At 43.5% G+C, this 20,327-nt stretch overlaps 1 protein-coding gene across 2 annotated transcripts in view; it reads right to left on the minus strand.

Annotated features, from left to right (window-relative positions):
• Positions 1-8,949, minus strand: part of PKHD1 (PKHD1 ciliary IPT domain containing fibrocystin/polyductin) — a 266,037-nt gene extending 257,088 nt beyond the window's left edge. For both annotated transcript variants that reach the window (XM_085304863.1, XM_085304864.1), the window contains exons 1-5: positions 8,901-8,949; positions 7,724-7,801; positions 6,108-6,252; positions 5,040-5,139; positions 859-916 (exon numbers count right to left, since the gene is read on the minus strand). In XM_085304863.1, coding sequence (XP_085160989.1) covers positions 859-916; positions 5,040-5,139; positions 6,108-6,252; positions 7,724-7,801; positions 8,901-8,949 — 430 coding nt within the window. The remainder of the gene's footprint in view (positions 1-858; positions 917-5,039; positions 5,140-6,107; positions 6,253-7,723; positions 7,802-8,900) is intronic.
• Between the last annotated feature and the right edge of the window lie 11,378 nt (positions 8,950-20,327).

Raw genomic sequence — 20,327 nt, forward strand, 5'->3', positions numbered from 1 at the left:
AAAGATGATCCGAGGGCTGGAGCACCTGCCCTGTGAGGAACGGCTGCGAGAGCTGGGCCTSTTCAGCCTGGGGAAGAGCAGACTGAGGGGGGATCTGATCAATGTGTACAAGTCCCTGAAGGGAAGGTGTCAAGGGGACGGGGACAAACTCTTTTCAGTTGTCCCATGTGACAGGACAAGAGGCAATGGGCAGAAATTGAAGCACAGGAAGTTCCGCCTGAAAGTGAGGGGGAATTTCTTCCCTGTGGGAGTGACAGAGCACTGGCACAGGTTGCCCAGGGAGGTTATGGAGTCTCCTTCTCTGGAGATCTTCAAGGCCCACCTGGATGCAACCCTGTCTAACATGCTCTAGGTGATCCTGCTGAGCGGGGAGGTTGGACTAGATGATCTCCAGAGGTCCCTTCCAACCTTACTGATTCTATGATTCTATGATAACTTTGAAGTCTGGTCTAAAACCTCATTAAACACAAGTGTGTATGGTGTTATAAAATCAGCACCTAATAGTTAATCTTTGTTAAAAATACTATGAAAGAAATAGGACGGATTACTTAAGAATTGAGATCAATTAATTATATCTCTATACTGAACAACATTTCTCTGCTAGGGCAGAGTTGAGCTATAGAGACCAAGTGCCAAATGCCCCAGTGGTTGTTATGCATTACATATTTTGCTTGTACCCAATRCAGAAAACTTTTCCCCTATTAAAATCCATTTTCCTGTTCAGCATGAGCCTGGACATTAAGTTCTGGAGGTGCCCATTTTAATCCCCAGCAAGATAGCCCCCTCATAAGGAGAAAGACAGTAGGGAACATCAAATAATAATTAAAGTGGGCTCCATCTTAAAGAAAGATCCCATACCTGGAACACCAGATGGTGGACTAATTTGGTAAACCACAGGTGTCTGCGCAGCAGAGAACTGCAAGGAGAAATTTGTAGTTAAATGGCAGTCGTTTTCACAGCAGCTTGATAAGATCTGATTACATATTGCTCACAACACAGTCGGCAACCACATTTCAGAGATTCACACTTTGGGATTTGATCTTTGAAGTGGAGTCCTGCTCTGAAAAGGAAGTAAGTCTAGATGTACCCTTCTTACTCAGGAGTTTTGCTCCCTCTGCATTTAATCTGACCTGCTGCTATTTCCGCATTCTCTTTTGTCCATGCTCAAGTTGTTCACCTCAGCTTGAGACAAGCCTAGATGTTTATTATTCATAAAAGATGGTTTTAAAAAACTCTAAGCCATGCTTTGTTTAAAGTCAATGCCTCCATTTTGCATTGGCATGGTGGCTTCAATCCCTTCCCCCTTACCCCAATAAGATGTTCTTAAAAACTATTTCTGCATCACAGAAGAGATATCCAAGCTGGCYTTCAACAAGCTTGCTGAGTACCAGAAGCACTTTAGTTAAGAAAATACTTATATTGGCCCAATTTGACCTCCATCTTAACGTAATATAATACATTAGAAGTTTCTTCAGRAAAGCAATATCTTCCCTTCTGTGAAGAAATAGCACAGAAATACTGGAAATCTTATCTGGGGTACTATTTTTGATTTGAATAGAGTCCAAAAAGGAGCAGAGGTATTCTGCTTGGAGGAAATCTTCTCAGAAGATGGGACGCATACAGGGATCCTTTCCAAATGTGGAAGGGATATCCTCAAACTCCCAAAGTAAATGGAAGACACTCATACCTAACCTGACTTTTCAATGGGCAGGGCAACCTATTCCTTTTTTGTAGCTTACACTAAAATCTGTTTATGAGACTTTTTCAGCCRGATTAACTCTAGCAACTGTTTGTCTAGGCTGGCAGCAATCCTATTCAAATGGTGCTGTGTGAGAGAAYACTACTCAGGCAAGTATAAGAAGCACACATGGTCCTCAACATGCTGTTAACTCACACGCAGTCAATATTTTCTGTAAACGGCCCTGTCCACAATCTGCAGAAAGGAAGCCCAACAGGACCAAATACATGGAGGCTTTCAGCAGCAGAAAACTGTCTTATACTCAAGTCCAGGATCTAGATACCATCCAGATACATCCAGGTATCATCTAGCGCTGAGGACACGTGTGCTGGGTAGTTGAACGTCTTCTGACAGCAAGCAGATATACCTGAGGCACTGTAGTCTGACCTCAGTAGGAAAATACCKAGATAGCCAATGAAACAGAGCTAGCTACCTTGCCAAGGCCATAAGGAGGAATGTGGAAAGGGAATGTGAGCTCTTGGACTAAGGTTCTATTAGTAAATAAAATAGCTGTTCAGCTCACACTGTAAGCTAGAACCTGTTGTTTGGCCCAGAAAAATATATAGTTTGTATCAATGTAGGGAAATTCTTTCTACCTACACTAAAAAGAAGACAGCCTCATCCACACTGTCTGTGGGGAACAGGCTGGCAGCATCTGGAGGAGAAGTAGAAAGAACCACCCAAATGCTGAATCCTTAGTGCARTTCTAGGCATGGCTGGAGTGTGCATCCCGACCTGCTTCACTAGCTAATACAGATACAGCTGTGGAAATCACRGGAAGACCTTCAGGGGGAGAAAAAACACACACACAAAAAAAAACCACTCCAGTGCTTTGTTTCAGTTATCTGCTCTGGAACGCAGGGGTAATGCCATCATCTTTCCYCTGTAGCATTCTACACTCTGGTGATGAAGAGTACCAGGTAAAAACTGAGGGTCAGATCTATCAAGGTATTTAGGGGTGTTGAGCTATAGCTGTTCTACCAAGACACCTAGGTTGTTCAGATTTTGTAAAATCTATTTATCCATCTGCTTTCTCAGGAGCTACAAACACCTTCACAGATTTGGTCTGCAGTACTGGCTAAATCCTGATTTCATTTAAGGTAACAACCACTCAATTTCATTAGCCCTACTGAGCAAGGTAGGTTTTCCCTACGTGTTTATTCTCTGTCTCCATCCTCCCAGGTTTCTCAGAGCCTTCTTCACATATCTCCATCCTCCCCAACCTCCTTTTTGAGCCATCTCCAATCCTCACGTCTGCTTGTGGATGATGCTGTCACACCTATAAACAGCTTAAACAACTTGCATTTCRAGAATCAAATCAAGGACTCCGCTGCATGTTCTGTCCAAGAATTCCTTGAATACTATTCCCTTTCAGAGCCCAGTCTTCTTCCCTCTTGGTCATGGTTACACGAAGAATGAATGAATAGCCACACACTGACTATAGTGCTGGTCACTGCAGAGAAGTAAAGGCAGTATCCCACCATACCCTGGCCTGGAGCTGATGCAGAGAAAGAAGTCAAAAAGCAGCATGGAAATCCAGGGCCATTAGCTGACACTAAAGTCTGAGCTGTTCAGACTTGCTGCTGCCTGCAGCAGGCTCTTTCAGTCTACTGCAGAGGGAAAATTAATTTTTAATACACATAGCTCCCAGGTCCCAGTCCCAAAACAAAGAGACACATTGTGKTTTATTTAGCTTGGAATGTGTCTCATTAACAGCATCCCCTGGTGATTTTTCATCAGCTCTCTAAGCTAGCTGAACCACCCAATGACTCGTCAGCTTTAATGTGCCATTTACTGAAACACTGGGCTTTCTTGTTTGATACTGAAAGTTAGCATAGAGGTGGGACGTGACTTCCAAACACACCAGGCCTCATCCTCAAGCAAACATCTGTGTTAAGGATTCCTCTTTGCAAGAGTCCCTGACACCATCATCATTAACTGCTCTAACATCACCATACTCCACCACCTCCAAAGACAGTTTATTTTATCGTTGAGAGCCAAGGGTGATAAATACTTTGCTGGAGGGGGGTGGAGTGAAAAGCTCTCATAGGCCTGGAGAGAAGCCCTTTTCTGAAATCAGTGTGCCCATGGGAGGTATTCCTGCCCTTCGTTACCTGACAGTGCTGACTGGCTATATGCTAACACTCTACAGCTTGGAGAGTAATCCCAGGAGAAGCAATCATTTGAGCCCCTCAGATCAGTTCAGCTAGAATYGTCCGAGTTAGGTTAAAACTCTGTCTGTCCATTGTTTGTGTTTGCATAGCTGCCTTCATGTAAAATGGACTGGGATCATTCACGAGAACTGTGACAGTGACAGACAGGTACTTGAACAYGGGCCCTAGAATGCTGTAAAATCTTCATCCTTGGAGATTTTCAAGTCAGCTGAGCAACCTGGTCTAGTCTCATAGCTGACCCTGCTTTCATCAAGAATTTGGACTAGATACCTCCCATGGTCCTGACCTGTTGAGTCTGTGATTATGTGACTATATGAACTGCTCTGCAGCAGTGTGAGCAATCATAGCCAAAAAGGGGCAGATAAAGAGACCTCCAGGAAGACTGAGGTAGCATCTCCAGCCAGTACAGCTGTGTGCAAAACGTACCTCTCCATAGCCCCRTGAATCCACTGAAACATGGTATCCTGATTTCTAACTTCATCTCCAAATGAAAATGAATGGCTCTAACTGATATTTCCAACAGGAACAAAGTCAAAGGGTCTCGRATCAAGAACAAAAACACCTAAGTTTTGCCAAAACATTTCAAAYTGATGTGATTTTTAATTGTCTAAACTTATGCCTCAGGGTTCATTAGCTGCTTTYGGTCTTTGCTTGGTAAGACTATGGCTTTCCATATACAGTTCTAGCATGATTGTGTACACCTTTCCAAACACATTCAGATGAAAGTTGAATGTTCTGGAAAATAAGGCCATGAGATTCATGGAAAGCATGGCTGATTGCTTAGACAACTTTTCTCAGCAATGCTTAAAGATTCACAGTAGCGTCTTCCTACTGCAGGGCTTAATAAGTGAAAAAACAGGTTAACAGGGAACTAGATTTTTGCTTCAGAAAGACCTCGTAAATCACCTAGTCTATCCAGTGCCAGACGAATCCCTGAGTGCCTTGACACATTCCATTTTAAAGGACATAAGTAGCATCTTAACTTCCTGTCCTGACAYGCAATCTGACACGCAGTATGAAAGACCTTATTTCAGCATGTCTGCTGTGATGTCAAGTCTAAAGTTTGACTCTCTTCAGTGTATTGAATTCTTATTATCGCTTGTTTGGTATCCTTGTTTGGTGGTTACCTTGAAAGTATAGCTGTCTTTCTCYACTCCAGTCAAATTGTTAATCACTCGTCCTTCAGAGATCACCTCCACATAGTACAAACCTTCCTGAGGTGAAGACCTGGATGGAAAAAAAAATACATTATTTTTATACAGAATGAGGTTTATTTTTAAGTAAATACCAGATCCTTCATGGGGTTTATGCTTGTCAGGTCCACTGAGGCTTTGATAGAGCAAAGTAAATTTACACTATGCTATATAGGCCCAAACAGTCTACTCTCAAAAGCTAAAATTAAAAAGAAATGTGGACACACAGCAAGAAATTCCAGATAAGTGCAGATGGTAACAGGGGTATATCAGAACTCTAACTATCCAAATTGTACGGAAATGCAAAACATATACATGCTCATTAGTGTTCATTAATACTAATAACTAATTGTTATTCATTAGTATTAAAATAACCCAGGGCTGCCTAGATTTACAGGGCAGCTTGATCCTGGTTTGTAAATTAATGATGCATCCTTAATGTACATAGTTTCTCATCATAACATTCAACAGAAGAAATAACTCCCAGCTAAATCACAGAAGCAAGAGATGGAAGAGCCCCATTAGGGTCCCTCTTACAGCCTCTTGAGAGGCATTTAATCTTCTAGTCAAAGAAAAAGATCTTTGAAATTATGTTTTTGGAGTTTGGAAAAGAAGCTTGGATTGCTCAGTCACTACGCAGAACCATATTTGCTTCCAGCTCTACCACAGTTTTCTTATGATCTTAAATAGGCCAAGGACACCAAAAGGTGGTGAAATCTCTAGATTTTCTTGGAATTAAGCGTTTAAATAAGAATTAGGCCTAAAGCCTTTGAGTATTTGAGTCTTAGCTTCCCCAAGCCTGTCTGTCAGACACACATGCTAGAGATCCTTAAGTTGAAGCAAGTATAAATGCAGCACAGCTTATGAGATGCTCAGGTGCAGTGATAGTAGCAGCCCTAAGAATCCCTTACGCTCCCAAACTGCCTGTATGGACACAAAGAAAGTGAGGATCCTACTAGACAAGCGACAGAAGTCTACTCACCCAATAGTTAAGGATCATACCTTGTCCTGCATCTTATGGTGGATAAGTCAAAACATACAGGAGGGACGTCACATGGTAGCCTGGGCAGGCCTGGATTCACTAGGGACACCTCCAGCTGGGACCCATAGGCTGAGAAGGGATGCTCTAGCTGGTGGGATGTTGAACCTAAGCARTCGAAAATGAACCAGAAGAGATCAGTGAGGACATGATCACGCACATTCATTCACATATGATATAAAAATTGAATGTGAAATTCACTGTCTCTTTAGCACCAGTGCTTGAGGCTCCTAATCAGGGTTTCTTAAACTAGGTTTGACCAATTTCAGATTAAACCCAAGTTCATTTTCCCATGCAGCTGCCTGGCTTTTCTTTCTCTGAAGCAATACCTGGTCTCTCCCACACATATTCTATTGGGAGTTTTAATCTCCTCAGCCATCTACACTGGAGCAACCACCATGCCCATAAGTATTTAAAGTACCTGCAAAACCAGTTGTTTCACATCCCCTTCACACAATTACACTGATAGGACCTTAGGTTGGCTTGGGCTGTAAGGTGAATCTGCTTAATCTGTTTCTTTAGAGCAAGCTGTCCAAAAGACCAAATCTTTTCAACTTCAGAAAGCTAAATTTTGTCCRAACATAAATTAACATGCTTACCTTTTGTAACTTAGTCATACAAATTAGAAATAAAGAACATTTTTAAGCAAGTGTACCTTAGACACTCTATTTTCATAGGTGGTTCCCAGCTTACTGGTGTGTTTTAAAGACATAAGCAGTCTTTAACACACCAGTGGTTCCTCAATTTGCAGTCAACTACACAGTCCCTCCTGCTCCTAGGAAGGTGTTTTCTCCTTTAGCCTAGCTGTCTGSCTTCTGTGCCCCTAAAATGTGTCACAGAGAGCTTGAAGAGTGAGATCCCACATGTGATTCCCCGCCTGCCACACAGTGCTGTGGTGGGCACGTCTCCCGCTGAAGACACGAGCTCCCCCTTCTTCTGGCTCATCCTCACCAAAGGGACATAACGCTCAATTCAGGCAGGTGTCATTCGTCACAGCTGTAAACAACCAAGTCAGAACTTGAACATCTGAATCGAACAGGAGAGAACATAAGATTGTCCTGGGAACTAAATCTCTTGATAGAGAGTCAATATTCAGCACTCCTGAAAAAATAAATCAGGTTTAATTTTGGGTAGTTGGGTTTAGTAGTTTTGGCACAGATCAGCAAGGCATATCAGTCTGGCTTTTACCCAGATCTCATGTTTATCACCACTGTTTCTAAAGTTCCAGCTTCAGTGGACCTATGAATGGTACAGACTTTCAGTGTTCTTTTTTTTTTTTTTTTTTTTTTTTGGGGGGAAGGAAGAGATTTTTTCTTTAGGGAAGCTGGGGGGAAGGAAGAGATTTTCTAGCCTAGGGCTACAGAAATTAGGCACAAATCAGGTTTATGTCACTTGAAAAGAAAGATTTAAACAGGTAGTCATCAACAATGGTTTATGAAGCAGTAATTTCAAACCAATTTTGTGTTCTGGGTGCCATAGCCTCTGTATCTGTTACCTGGAATTTGTCACTCCACCTCAARACCTCAGAACAGAGTTGATTCTATTATTTTGTCATGTGCTTTATGAGTTAAAAACTCACCAGGCAGGGTAATAGTAATCCACGTTCCTCCAGCAATACTACCCTCTCGGGGCCTAATATGCAGTCCTGTAGCTGTCACTGCAAAAATAATCCAACTACATCAGGCTGAAGTATAATATGAACATCAAAACCATCTCATTCAGGACAAAGCATATTTCATTGGCCCAATAGCTGTCCTTCTGCAATCCCACTTTCCACCTTATTTCTCCTTCACAGGCGTGTGAATTTGCCATATTATTTGCCTTTTTTACACCAAACTGTCTACCCTGTGTAAGAGTCCTGCTTCTCAGAGAGTTTTTCTTATCCTTTTTGAACTTGGACTGAACCACAGTCCAAGTGTCTTGTTCTCCTCAAAAATCAAAACTGATAAACCTCATTTGCTTCAGCACTCAAAGAAATGTACTTGCTCACTTCTGTGCACTGTCCCCAAACAWAGAACGGCCAACATAACAGATCCATTTCTGGCTCTGAAACATCTTGTCCAGCTCTTTCTTGCAAAAGTTCTTAGGAAAGAGAAACACTAGACTGGAAAGGAACTCCTGCTTTATGAAATAAAGTCACCTGCAACTTGTTAGATACTCTCTTCCATAAATGCATCGAATACTTCAGGTGATTTAGCATTTGTTTTAGGGGCCCTCATCCTCTGATGAGGATGGAGAYGATCAACAGTTATGAAACTGCCACCCAGTGTTCAGATTTTTTTAAGAAGCTCTTATTTACAGTGATACCTACTTTGCTGTCTAGCATTTCAGCTACTTTCCAGCTTTTTAACCACATGTCAGTGCAGTCTCACATAACAATACTGACCAATCTAAACCCAAATATTTGACATGCAGCATGAACTCTTGATATCAACATGTAAAGAATCRTAAGACTGTTGAGCAAATGGAAATCAACAAGCACAAGAGGAGCTCGAGTAGAATGGCAGCAATCAACAACAAATCCAGGCTCCCACCCTCAAATGCCTGCTAACTACGGAAACAGAACAACCAAAAGCCACCAATAAGGGTTGCAAAAATCCAACATGCTGCAGTCACTATCTCATAGCATCCAACACCACTTAGARACACCTTTGCATCCCTCGTGCTCGGTCAAGTTTTACCTAACTCAGAAGCACTGCATTTTGCAGTTGTTGCATCACCAGCGTGGTTGGGGATAATACTTCTGCAATACTCACCCGCAAAGAGCATCAGCTCAGCGCTCAGAAATGGTCTCAAAAGGTTCATCTCAGACTCTGAACTGGGATTTCACAAGCATCTGGCTCCAGCATGGACTTCAGTTTGTACACTGAGACAGTTCTGTGGTATGAAACAAAGTACCGAATGTGGAGCCAGAAAGACTCACTTTAAAATGCACTCCTGGTCTAAACTGAACACTGATGGCAGATATTGTGCAGTCTCCAGAGCACCTATCCCTCTCTTAAAGTGTGGGGCTTTTTCATGGAGATCAGAGTGGAGTATAAGGCACCTGCAGTGGGCATTTAAGAAGCTAAGTCTGCTGCTGAGACCTCTCGGACAGATGATCTTTATTGCAAAACAGATTGCTTTTCATATGCTTCTCCTTAACCCAMTTAAAATGGTGATATTGCTATTACCATAAACAGTACATTGGTTTTAAGATCATAATGCTGTGCATTATGGTCACAAAATCACAAAGAAGCAGCTTCCTCAGAGCTGCTGGGTAAGAGCAGTTAATACCTAGGGCTGTACAGTGGAAGAGCTGCAGCTTAACACCCTAGGAAAAGCACAGCAGGAGCAGGATGCTCTGAGAGCCAAGGCATTGCCTTACCCACGACGAAGCTGTGGCTGGAGGGAGGTAAGTGATTTCTCATTACAGAGTCGATAGCAAAGCACCAAGTGAAGAGCATGTTTTTCATAGTCACGCCTGATAAACACACCTGGCCTGCAGAAATGAGGCACATACATACACAATATCCGGCATTACCTACTCTATCCCCCTGCCTTTTCTGGCAAATCCAAACMCATGAATAGCTAGACCAGAATTTAAAAGTGATGTAAAATATTGGAGCAGCAATGTTGCTTCTACTGTCTATGATATTGCAAGTGCTGCTTTAACTGTCCACTCTATATTCTTTGCAGGCTTTAAGATTGAATTTGTAGAGGTCAGAATCCACAGCCTTGATGCATGCAGACCTTGCATTTCAAAACGGGCATATGAAAGATTATTTGAGTTTATTGCTATTACTCTTCTTTGAGATTTTTTTCTTTTAGTATTACTTACCTTATTCTATTTGCTTTTCTTCCCTTCTTCAAATGAGCAAAATATGGAAGTACAGATACCAGAATAGCAGTTCCATCCCTTTGACACCTGCTCTACTGCAATTTCAGGTCCACGGTTGTGTCAGGCATTCAAATCAGTCCCCGCGTGGGTCACTGGCTGCATTTTGCTGAAAACCACCTCACTAGTTTCTTAGCAGGTTTGATGCCCGTCACAGACAGAGCTCAGGCCTGTTCATTGGGCAAGCTTAATTATTAACATAAACTACTCACTATTATTAACTATTTTGTTCCAAGTCTTTCATGACCACAAAGCAAATAACCTGGAATTGTTCCCCCCCTTGATATATAACTAGATCCTCCCACAGGACAATTAATCCTTTTTATTCTTCTCTTTCCACCACCCCCAACAAAAATTGATCAAATGATGGGTTTTGGTATGCTGACATCTGACCTGRGAGTGGCTTTCACAGCAGGTGAAATTTGAGGTTTTCTTATATACTCTTAATTTTATCCTTCCATGGATTCCGTTACTAGGAAACTCTGAGCTTGGCAGGAACTCTTATCAAGGCATATACAGACCACTTGAGTCCACCTTAGCTACCTGCACTCCCTTAGGTCCTTACAGAGTCAGTGGTGAGACAGGGAGCGGCTTTGACTCACCCCGTGGAGAACTATGCCCCTCTCCTGACCGACAGAAAAAAACAGCCTTAGTCAGGTGCTGGACACCTGTATTAATACCAAACCTGCCGGCTCTGCATTAATATGGATGCCTACATGGAAGTTTCCATTGAAACTCACAGGGAGCTCTGCGACACAACAACACAACCACGGTTTAATGAGTTACCACGCACCAGTCGAACACCAGCAGTATGTATGCATGCTCTTACCTCATCTCCAAAGGGAGGTGAAACAGGCTTGCGTGTTCTTCCTTTCTCGTTCTTCCCTGGCCTCAACCCAGAGACACAGTGGCAGGAAGTCATGGGTGACCAGCTTTCAGGAGAGTTTTGGAGATCTGTCCAACACTGGATTTGGTTTGTTCGCTGGGTTTGGTTTGTTCTTGGACCAAGCCCTTATGCCTCAACTGCATATAGCCAGTGATTACAGGAACCCAGTGAAATTTAACCCCATTCTACCCAAGAGTCTACACTCAGTTTACGTATTAGCCAGAGTTTCACTGCAGGCTTGGTCAGAATAAGGAGCAATCCAAATATATACATACGTATATTTATATAGTCAGAAAAAAGACAATCCTCAAATACAATGATAACTTGCATCAAAGTCTTTACCCCTTTCCTTCTACATATGCTTTCTCACCATGAGTAGCAACTTTGCTACCAGAAGTCACAAGACCCAAGGTCTGAGGCAGAAATCTGTTTTCATCACAAGGCACAGCAAGGACTAGCTGCTCCATGAGGAAGGATGAGCCAGAAGCCAAGGGTGACCCTGGTGCAGGGTCCACATGGGCAGAGCACAACCCTGTCAGGTCTGAACAGTGTGGACAGAGCTAGGTGCAGGTAACAAGGTCCATTAGCAGCCCCAGACACAGGGAATGGAGCAGATCCAAGGTCCCATCATAGTAAAAAGGAGGCAGGGCTGGAGACATAACTACAACACAGATCCAAGGTCCATCCCCCAGGAGACAGGGCTGGAAAGAGTAATGCCTATAACACAGTTCAGATAGTGGCTGAAGGCTCTGGGCTGAGTTTAAATGGACCCTTGTGACCATGGCTGTGTGGGTAGAGGGAGACTCAAGGTGGAGCTGGTCAGGGCCGTTAAGGCTTATTGGTGAATCCAGGGCCAAGACATTTAATCTCCCAGCTTTGCTCTGGCACACTCAGTTCCCCATCCTCTTTAAATCTCAGTGAGCAAAAAATGAGTTATCACCATTGTTGGTCTGTACAGCATTTTCTGGCATAACTTTGAGGAAATGCTTTATGTATAAGACACTAAAAGTCTCAGATTTGCAGATCCAATGGAATTATTTGACTGTGAGGAAATGAGGAGTTTATTCTCTACAAAAAAAGTCACAGTTTAGGTGAGGCACTAGACCTCAGGAACCATCCTCCTGAATGGGTTGCAACTTGGAAAGTAAGAAGGAAGCCAATGGGTGACATTGTCCTTAATGACCAGAAACACAGACTCCTCACCCACACTTCTGGCTAGGAGAGAAGGGTCTTGTTGTGTGAAATATAAAGATTCTCTCACTGCATGCCACTGACCATGCTTCAATATTACTGCCCACTGAAGAGGAGAGCAGTACAGTTGATAAATAAATATTTGTATGTGTGTTATGCATGTGCACCTGAACATTTGTATGTGTGTAAATTCACATGTGTATGCACGTACATGAGTGCAAGCAATTTTTTTCTTGCAGAAAAGTAAGAGTTAGAAAACTGTAAAGCTTTCCTTCCTTACTGAAGGGAAGTTCTGCTTAAAAATATCCCCACAGGCCATCTGTTTTTGCTCATGTGCAGTCATTCATTTGGAGATTACAAACTTTATGTGTACCAGTGGCAATAGCTCCCAATAGGGGCGGACAGGGTCAGCACTGGGTATCTGAGAAACATTCCTTCAATGCAGGCAGAAAGGAACTAAAGAAAAGCAGATGTGAGTAGTAGCTCTTGGCCTCTAGGTGGAAGTATGGAGCCACTGAACACCTCTCTATTACTTGAAACACAACTGAAGGTCAACCAAGCTGTCACCGCTCTGCGGGATGACTCTTCCTAACACAGGTTAGGAAGTCTAGGACAGGTTAACACAGTCTAGGACTAATTGCTRTTATCTCTCTGCACGAAAATGCCATGATCAAGGAATCGAATCGCAGGAAAAGGAGACACTGGACCTATTTCCCAGCTCTTTTACTCACTAATGTATGATTTGGGCTAAACTGCTTCATATTCAAGGAGCCTGTGTGTAAAACGAGGGCAGTGATGTGCTCATGTGAGGCCTTTGAAGGGTAAGGGCTGTTAAAATGCAGCAACACACTCTAGAAACACGAAATTTCCCCAAGACTTGCAGCACTTCTGGGACAGAAAAGCTTTGCAGCAACCRTGGGAGGGCTCCTCCACTGCTGCCCCCAGCCCCTGTAACGTGGACACCTCCCACGAGGAATGAAGCAGTTGTTGGATACCACATGGCATTGCCCAGCAGAACAGCTGAGGGAGGATAATGTGGGATAAGGCGAGGTTTAGTGATTTTATCAGCAACCGTTTGAGAGTTCCCCTCCTCCCTCCCAACCCTACTTGTGCATGCACTGCCCCATACCAAGGGCATGAGCTTTTCCTGCCTGCTCCCAGCATCTGCACCTGTAAATAGAGCATTAAACACCCCAGAGGAAAGCAAGTATAATGGGGCTTGTGCTTGAACCATCCGCACCATGTTTCTCTCAGACATAGTCATGGAAAAGCACATCCCCTGCAGTGTAAGCTATGCCACATAGGACATGAAATTGATTGAACTCAAGGGGTTTGGTACAGACATATGTCTTGGAGAAAGGCCAGATCTCTGCTTTCCAGCTTGGTTTTGTCTGTACTTAGTGTCCTCTTCCACTTCTTGCCTATCAGACTTTTCATCTCCTCAAGCAATTTGCAAATTGTTTTTCACAAGGAAAGGTGTCTATCAAGTCACATCGCCAGCCCGCTGCAGAAATCACACCAGGATTGCTCCAAGTGATGAATGTTTGCAGCAAAGCTTTAAGGTTTGGGAAGTCTCTAAAGAAGATTTCAGCACCTCCTGCAGGCCAACCTGTATCTTGGAATTTGTGGCTACACCTGTAAGTGAAATAAAAGCATCTGGGCTTGGGCACCGGATCTCCATAGATCATAAGTTGCAGACACAGTCCTCTGCATAGTTCTGACCTAGATCAGGTCTAGTTAGCCCAAACAACTTCCAGGCACGGTTTGGCAGTCAGCATGGTCAGGACCTGCTCTCAGTGAGCCATATGGTTGCAGTCACCCAGCTATTAAGGGTGAGAGAGTTTAGTAGCATAGGCATGGCCACAAAACCAGAGAATGACCCCTGCAATGTTGACTTGCTAGTAGAGAGGTATCCTGGAAGGCTTTACAAGCTGGTGTGTCCTATGAGGGCATCCCCTGCACTAGCTGTGCTGTTCTCTACAGAGGTCCCATCAGCTGCTATTTCTTTCTATTAATACTTCACCTTTTGTGTATTGACACAAACTTCCTAGCAACCAAGGCCACAAGAGAAGGTGCTAAGAAGCTGGACTGATTATTAATAAATCTTAGTGTTTGTTGTCTTTTTTTTTTCTTGAGATGCTTGTTAGACACTGTCATGCAGGATGCTGAGCCAAGATTTCCAAAGAACCTAGGGGATTTGAACACCCGCTTTTGAATTTCTCTATCTGCATCCCAGCCTTCCTCCATTTGGCCTGCAGTGCCCAGCTGGGTGAAGCTAACCATGAGAAGGTGAGTTATGACAGTGCAGCAATGCTAGGCAGGGATCCTCTRATCTACCAGCCAGCTGAGCATTGTCCATGGGGTTCACAGGTGCTGAGTGTCCTTATTTGTTTATAATTGGGATCTTGTGGTCTCCACAGACCAGAGAAACACCTCTTATTGCTCTTCAGTCCCACTGTGCAGGGCTGACTGCACCCAGTCCYTCCCCACTTCCAACAGGCCTTAGCAAGCTTCAGATGGGAACGTCACCATGGCTTAAATCTCTGCCCTCACCAAGCTGTTGCATCAAGATCTTGGAAAGTCTAAGCTGTGCCATCTCCATCATGGTCCCGATCTGGGGAGTAAGAGTGAGAAAACCTGGCATGAGATTTTGAGTGCMCCTTCTATATTAAAGAGAACAAAACACAGAAAAGTCCCATCTTCCTTTCAGTGTGCTTGAATTATTAATCAGTCATGTCTGGATRGTAACCAGTACAGAAAGAAGATGAGTGAAGTGGGAATGAACAACAGGATTTCGGAAGCAGTATCTGATTTTGTTGCATTTAGTCCTACTCTAAACACCCTAATATAGAAATCTGAGCATGAGAAAGCCAATATAACTAGCTTATGAACATTTCCCAACTCATGGGAAGAAAATATCCATGGTCCTTGGATCTCCTCTTCTTTATTCCTTTATTTTAGGCTCTAAGCCATAATCTTTCCCAGCTGACCAGCTCCCTAGCTTGCCATGACATACACAAGGTGGATGTTAAATGCAGAGGGTATAAACATAAACAGTGTGTAAATTGACCTAGGGAAGATAACAATAACTTTGCAAAAAGGGRTTGGGGGTAAACTAAGAAGAAAAAAAGCCAAAAATATGCTATTTAATACCGTAGACAGATGTCAATACTTTCAGATTTCCCTTAATTCCTGCTTCTTGCATCAGAGACTGAGCAGTACAAAAGTTTGAGGAAAATTTTGTTACCGCTTCTAAAAATATATCAGTTGTTCTAAAAGTATAACAACRTTTGCAGAAAAAACTTACATTTTCCACAAAATATCACCTTTTTTCACAGAGAAAAAAAAAGTATTTTGTTTTCTGAAAATCTTAAATGGAATTTTCTAAAACTTTTTTCCAAATTTAAAATATTTTATTACCATCACTTCATTTTACTAAATATTCATCTCGTTAACAAAGCAGTATTTTTTCCAAATATTTCACACGAAAACCCTGACCCACTCTGGTTTTGTTTCAGATCTAAACTTATAGCTTGTTTTTTCTCTTGGTGCAAGCTAGCAAAGCCAATGTTTTTACAGCCCATAACTGAGCTGCCTGACTGTGTCTGGTTCATTTTTCTAGCTGATTAGAAACAAGCTTAACTTTTTCCTTTGAAAGCAAAAATGTTAGTGCCTACAAGGAGCCCTTCTGCATGTCTTTACAGTGTCACTTTTCAGGTTGATAAAACTCTACTGAGGTTGTTCCCATAGCTACTCTCACTGCATTTTAAACAGTCAATAAACTTCTTTAAATACTAAATTTATTGCCAGTGCAGCTGCTTTAATGACAGGTTGGAGGCTTCTTTGGTTTCAAGGTTCAGAGTGCTTCAGCTCGTGTCCTCTGCAGTCGCGCTGGTCGCAGAGGGGATGTGAGTTGCCCACCCCATGGCTGATGCCGGGGYGAGTGGCTACGAAAGGTAGCAGGGTGAGGAGAAACCAGGACCTTACCGAGGATTTGTCTGACGCTGCTTGGTGCTTCCTGCTGGCATGCCGTGGGAGCTCCCCTGCTCCAGCGGATTCGCAGTGCTCCTGCCAAGGAGTACGCAGGATGCTGGGGGAAACGAAAGGTCCAGACCAGCCTACAGCCTCGTTGTGTTAGGTGCTCTATAACCACACAATAAGAGACAGCATCTAGCCTAGAAAAGATTTCAATTTAAATAGAGACAAAGGCATGCAATCCAACGCAGCGGTGGGAAAAGTTGCATGCTACAGCCTTTGCAAACCGAGCGATACTAATAACACAACACATCGCACAAGAGAAATGTACAGGTTGGGTCGAGAACCCCAGAGGGAGCAGTCCCTGCTAAAATCAGGAGGTGTCTCTTGGGCAGGACAGATCTTGCAGGGAAGTCTACGGAGGCGCTGCTGCAGCCTGACACTGCGGCACTTGTTTAGATAAACAGCTGGCAGCGGATCGAGTTTCCAAACCAAGCCGCAATTCTGCATCTACTGCATTTCATCCATCATTAGTCTTTCATGAGGAAGCTCGTTCTTGGCCTGGTCCCCAACTCTCAGAGGAGTGATTCAGCTAAACACCAGCTCTGTCGCTATGTCCAGCGGTCTGTGTGCCTCTGCTCGTTCCTATCGTTGCGGCAATGCCCATTTGTTTCTCACTTTAATACGACATTCCTCCCGCTTGATGAGTTTTTCTTCTGCATGCTCTTGCTGCCCCATCCCCTCTGTCCCTGCTACCCCTGCCTAAGCGGGGGAACAGGTGGGACAGCTGACCCTCGTGAATGAAAGGAGAGCACAGTTCCCGTCCCTTCGCCCCTTTCTCACAGGCTGCCGCTGCTGTCGATGATCCCCGAGCCCCCGGGGACGGTGGATTTGTGTGTGTTAGTCACATGAAAGAAAAGAGCCTGCAGCAGGCTGCTCCTGGGCTTTGCTTCACCTCGAGATGAGGGAATAGCTTGCCACTGTATTTCTCAGGGCTGGGATCAAGTGATATTTTTTTTCTTTCCCCCCCCCCTTTTTTTTGACATGCACAGATTTTATGTAAAATGTGCAATAGCCTTGAAAGGGGAAAAGGGAGAAAAGAAAAAAAGAAAACGGTAAAAAGAAAAGGAAAATATGAAAAAAAAACAAAAAGAAAAAAGAAAAGTATGAAAAGTAAGAAAAATAAGAAAAATAAGGAATAAGGAATAAGGAATAAGGAATAAGGAATAAGGAATAAGGAATAAGGAATAAGGAATAAGGAATAAGGAATAAGGAATGGAATGGAAAGCAAAGCAAAGCAAAGCAAAGCAAGGCAAAGGACAACCAGTAATAACCCTAGTTGTGTTGGGAAATGTTCAAAGCTGCCCACTCAGTAGAAACTGAGATTCTTTTTCTGGATTTTTTTTCTTTGGACAGGAATTGGTCTCATTCACCTTGCCTGAAGCTCTATGGCCTATAGTTATACAGCAGGTTTGAGTAGATATGCTGATCAGTAAGCCACATCTCGGGRATATTGTAATTCCCTCTGGAATAAGCACTCATAAAAAATATAAACCCTTTTATACCACAAAAAAGCAACAGAGGTACCTAAATAACCTTAATTCCGTTCTGATTTGTTGACATCAAGGAAAAGATTTCACTGTAAACTTGAGTAACATTGTTTGTGTCCCGGTAGCAGCAGGGGAGGAACTATGTTTTCACAGATCTGAGCTATCTACAGAAGAAAAYATCGTGACTACGTGTTGTTTTCTCATATATGAAAGTTTCAGGAATGAGGTTCAGTTCTGACCCACTCGATAGGTTTGCGATTGCCAAGTGCACCGGCTATTCTTAGCGCTCTGATCAGCCTATATCAAGACAAGAACTCAAGGCAGATAAAATATTTCAGCCAGAACTCTTTTGTACCCTYAGCCAAGAATGCAGCAAAGAATTTATCTACTTGCTCGGCTCTGATGAGTTGATCACAGCCAAACAAAGAAGGAAATCACTCAAATCCAAACATTTCATTTCTTCTTTTTTCTTTTTTTTTCAAATGAAACTACTCCATCTGTTTTTCCAGTCAAAACCACTTCTTTCAGATTTCCTTCTGTTTTCCTGCTTGCAGTTCAGTTCTTCAGGTCTTTATAAACTGCTTGAATCTAGTAAGACGCCATTTCCTGTCCAATCATAAAAAAAAAAAAAAAAAAATCCAGTCAAACCACAGCAAGTATTTACCCATCCCAGGTTTTCAACACTGCCAGAGACCTGAATAATTGGTTGCTCACACAGCTCCAACCAAGACATCCTTGTGCACTCTGCTATATAAACACATCTTCATGGCAAAAGGCAAGAAACAGAGCGGGCAGAAGCACACAGGTGGGATGGGGAACGAAGCCCTGCATGCTCGCTTAAGCATAACCCTGTTTTAGTGCTTTAGCTCAGAAGCTTTGCGTGAGTTAGAAGGAGGTGTCACTTCCTTCCCTGAATATTCATTCTCTGARAGCACAACGATGCCCTTATTTTGGGGGAAGGGGCTCGTTCAGCGCAATCCGATGCTTTTCAGGCAGTCGTGCCCTACGCTTTCCCGTATGTGCCTGTTCGGGGGGAGGACCATTAAATATAAAAGTGCCAGTGTTCCCGCTGTCGGCCCCCACCCACCTGTTCCTCCTTTCACCCCAACGTTTCCACCTCTGACCCTGCTGCAGGACCACGGCGCGTGTAAAGCTGCATCCCCCTCCCCAGCTCCTCCTGTCTCCAGGGCAGCTGTACAAACCTCCAGGGCAGCAGCTGGGGACCACAGGGAGCCCACTGCCAAGCAGAGCCACAGCAAAGGGCTCCTGTGACGGCTTGWAGTCACTGGCCTGCTTATGGGGGACTATGTATTTAACTTGCTAAAGATTTGGAGATGCTCCGTTGTCTCCTTTAAAGCCCTGGCTCCTAAATCCAGCTTGACCAGTTCTCAAGGCATGTTCTCCCGGTGGGGTGTTAATTTGGTAATTCTCTGCCCATAGGGACTCTGGTCCGACTTGGCTTGGTTGTGATTTTAGCTTTGGGATCCGCTCAGCAGTACTGTAACCCTCACAGACCCCAAAGTGAACCTAACTGCTTGATTGCTGCCACCGTATAGATGGGATGAGGAGAAAAGGATGAGATAAAACATCCTTYTGAGTGCTGGAGAAAGCTCTGAAATCAGTCAGTAACATACTGGAAGGATTTTTCCATCCTCCAGAAGTCAGGGGCAGCGAATTGCATGCCCTGCCTCCAGAAGGACAAGGATGCATGGATCATTGCAGCCAGTGTGCRTATGTGCCTGTCTGCAGGCTATTTTCCAAAAACCTGACACAGCATTTGGCCTTGACAAGACCCTCCTTAATCAAATTAATTGTAAAAACAACAGTGGGATGAGATCAAAATATTACCCTAAGGCATCATTTTTCTTTATCCTGCCTAAAGACTTGACAATACTCAACAACACGCCTGCAAGATCTTTTCTCCTGCTTTAAAGGCAGACAGAGCTGTCCTGCATGCAAAGAAGGTCCCTGCACAGGGGAGAAGGAGGAAGGAATGCACTGTTGCTATTCTAATGCCAATAAATTGAGGTAGTCACAAGCCGTGCAAGTCATCAGTGTCTTGCAGGCCAGTGGGACATTGGCTCTCTGGCTTGGGCAATGGCTAAAAAGAGCAATCTTACTGCTACTCTATGTCCGGACCTTGAGTATACAGCAGGGCAGTCACCCCAGGCCTCCTGACCTTCATCAGGTGAGAGGAGCAAAGCAATGAAGATCGTTCCATTCCCAGYACTCTTACACGGTTCACCTTTACTACCAGACAGCCTCAGAAATCTCATCTCTCTCTTCCTCTCCTTCAAAAACTTTCTGGAGACTTGAAGTGAAAAGTCTACTAAAAGTCTACTAATTGACACTGCATGTCCTAAAAGGTGGGATCCGTTTGGAGCCCAGGGTCACTTGCCAGCTCAGTCCCAGGCTTACAGGGGACCCTGGGCAGTTCACTTCACCTTTTCAAGACTTAGTTGTCTGTAAAGGTAACAGCAGGAACAACACAGGAGTAACAATGTCTTGGATTCTCAGTCAGTGGGGCTATGAAGACAATACGTCTTATTAGATATTTTCCTTTCCTTAGTCCAACACCAAAAGTAGAAAAAATTCYCGTTGCTTTCTATATTATGAATTTTGTAGTGTTCCTTTACCATATCCGTGCCCACACCTGGACATCACTATGCTGTTTGTATAACTCGTTACAGCTTCATCTGTTTGA

This window comes from Rhea americana, unplaced genomic scaffold (assembly GCF_003343005.1).
Source record: "Rhea americana isolate MKP2758 unplaced genomic scaffold, rheAme1 scaffold_210, whole genome shotgun sequence".
Classification (NCBI taxonomy): Eukaryota; Metazoa; Chordata; class Aves; order Rheiformes; family Rheidae; genus Rhea; species Rhea americana.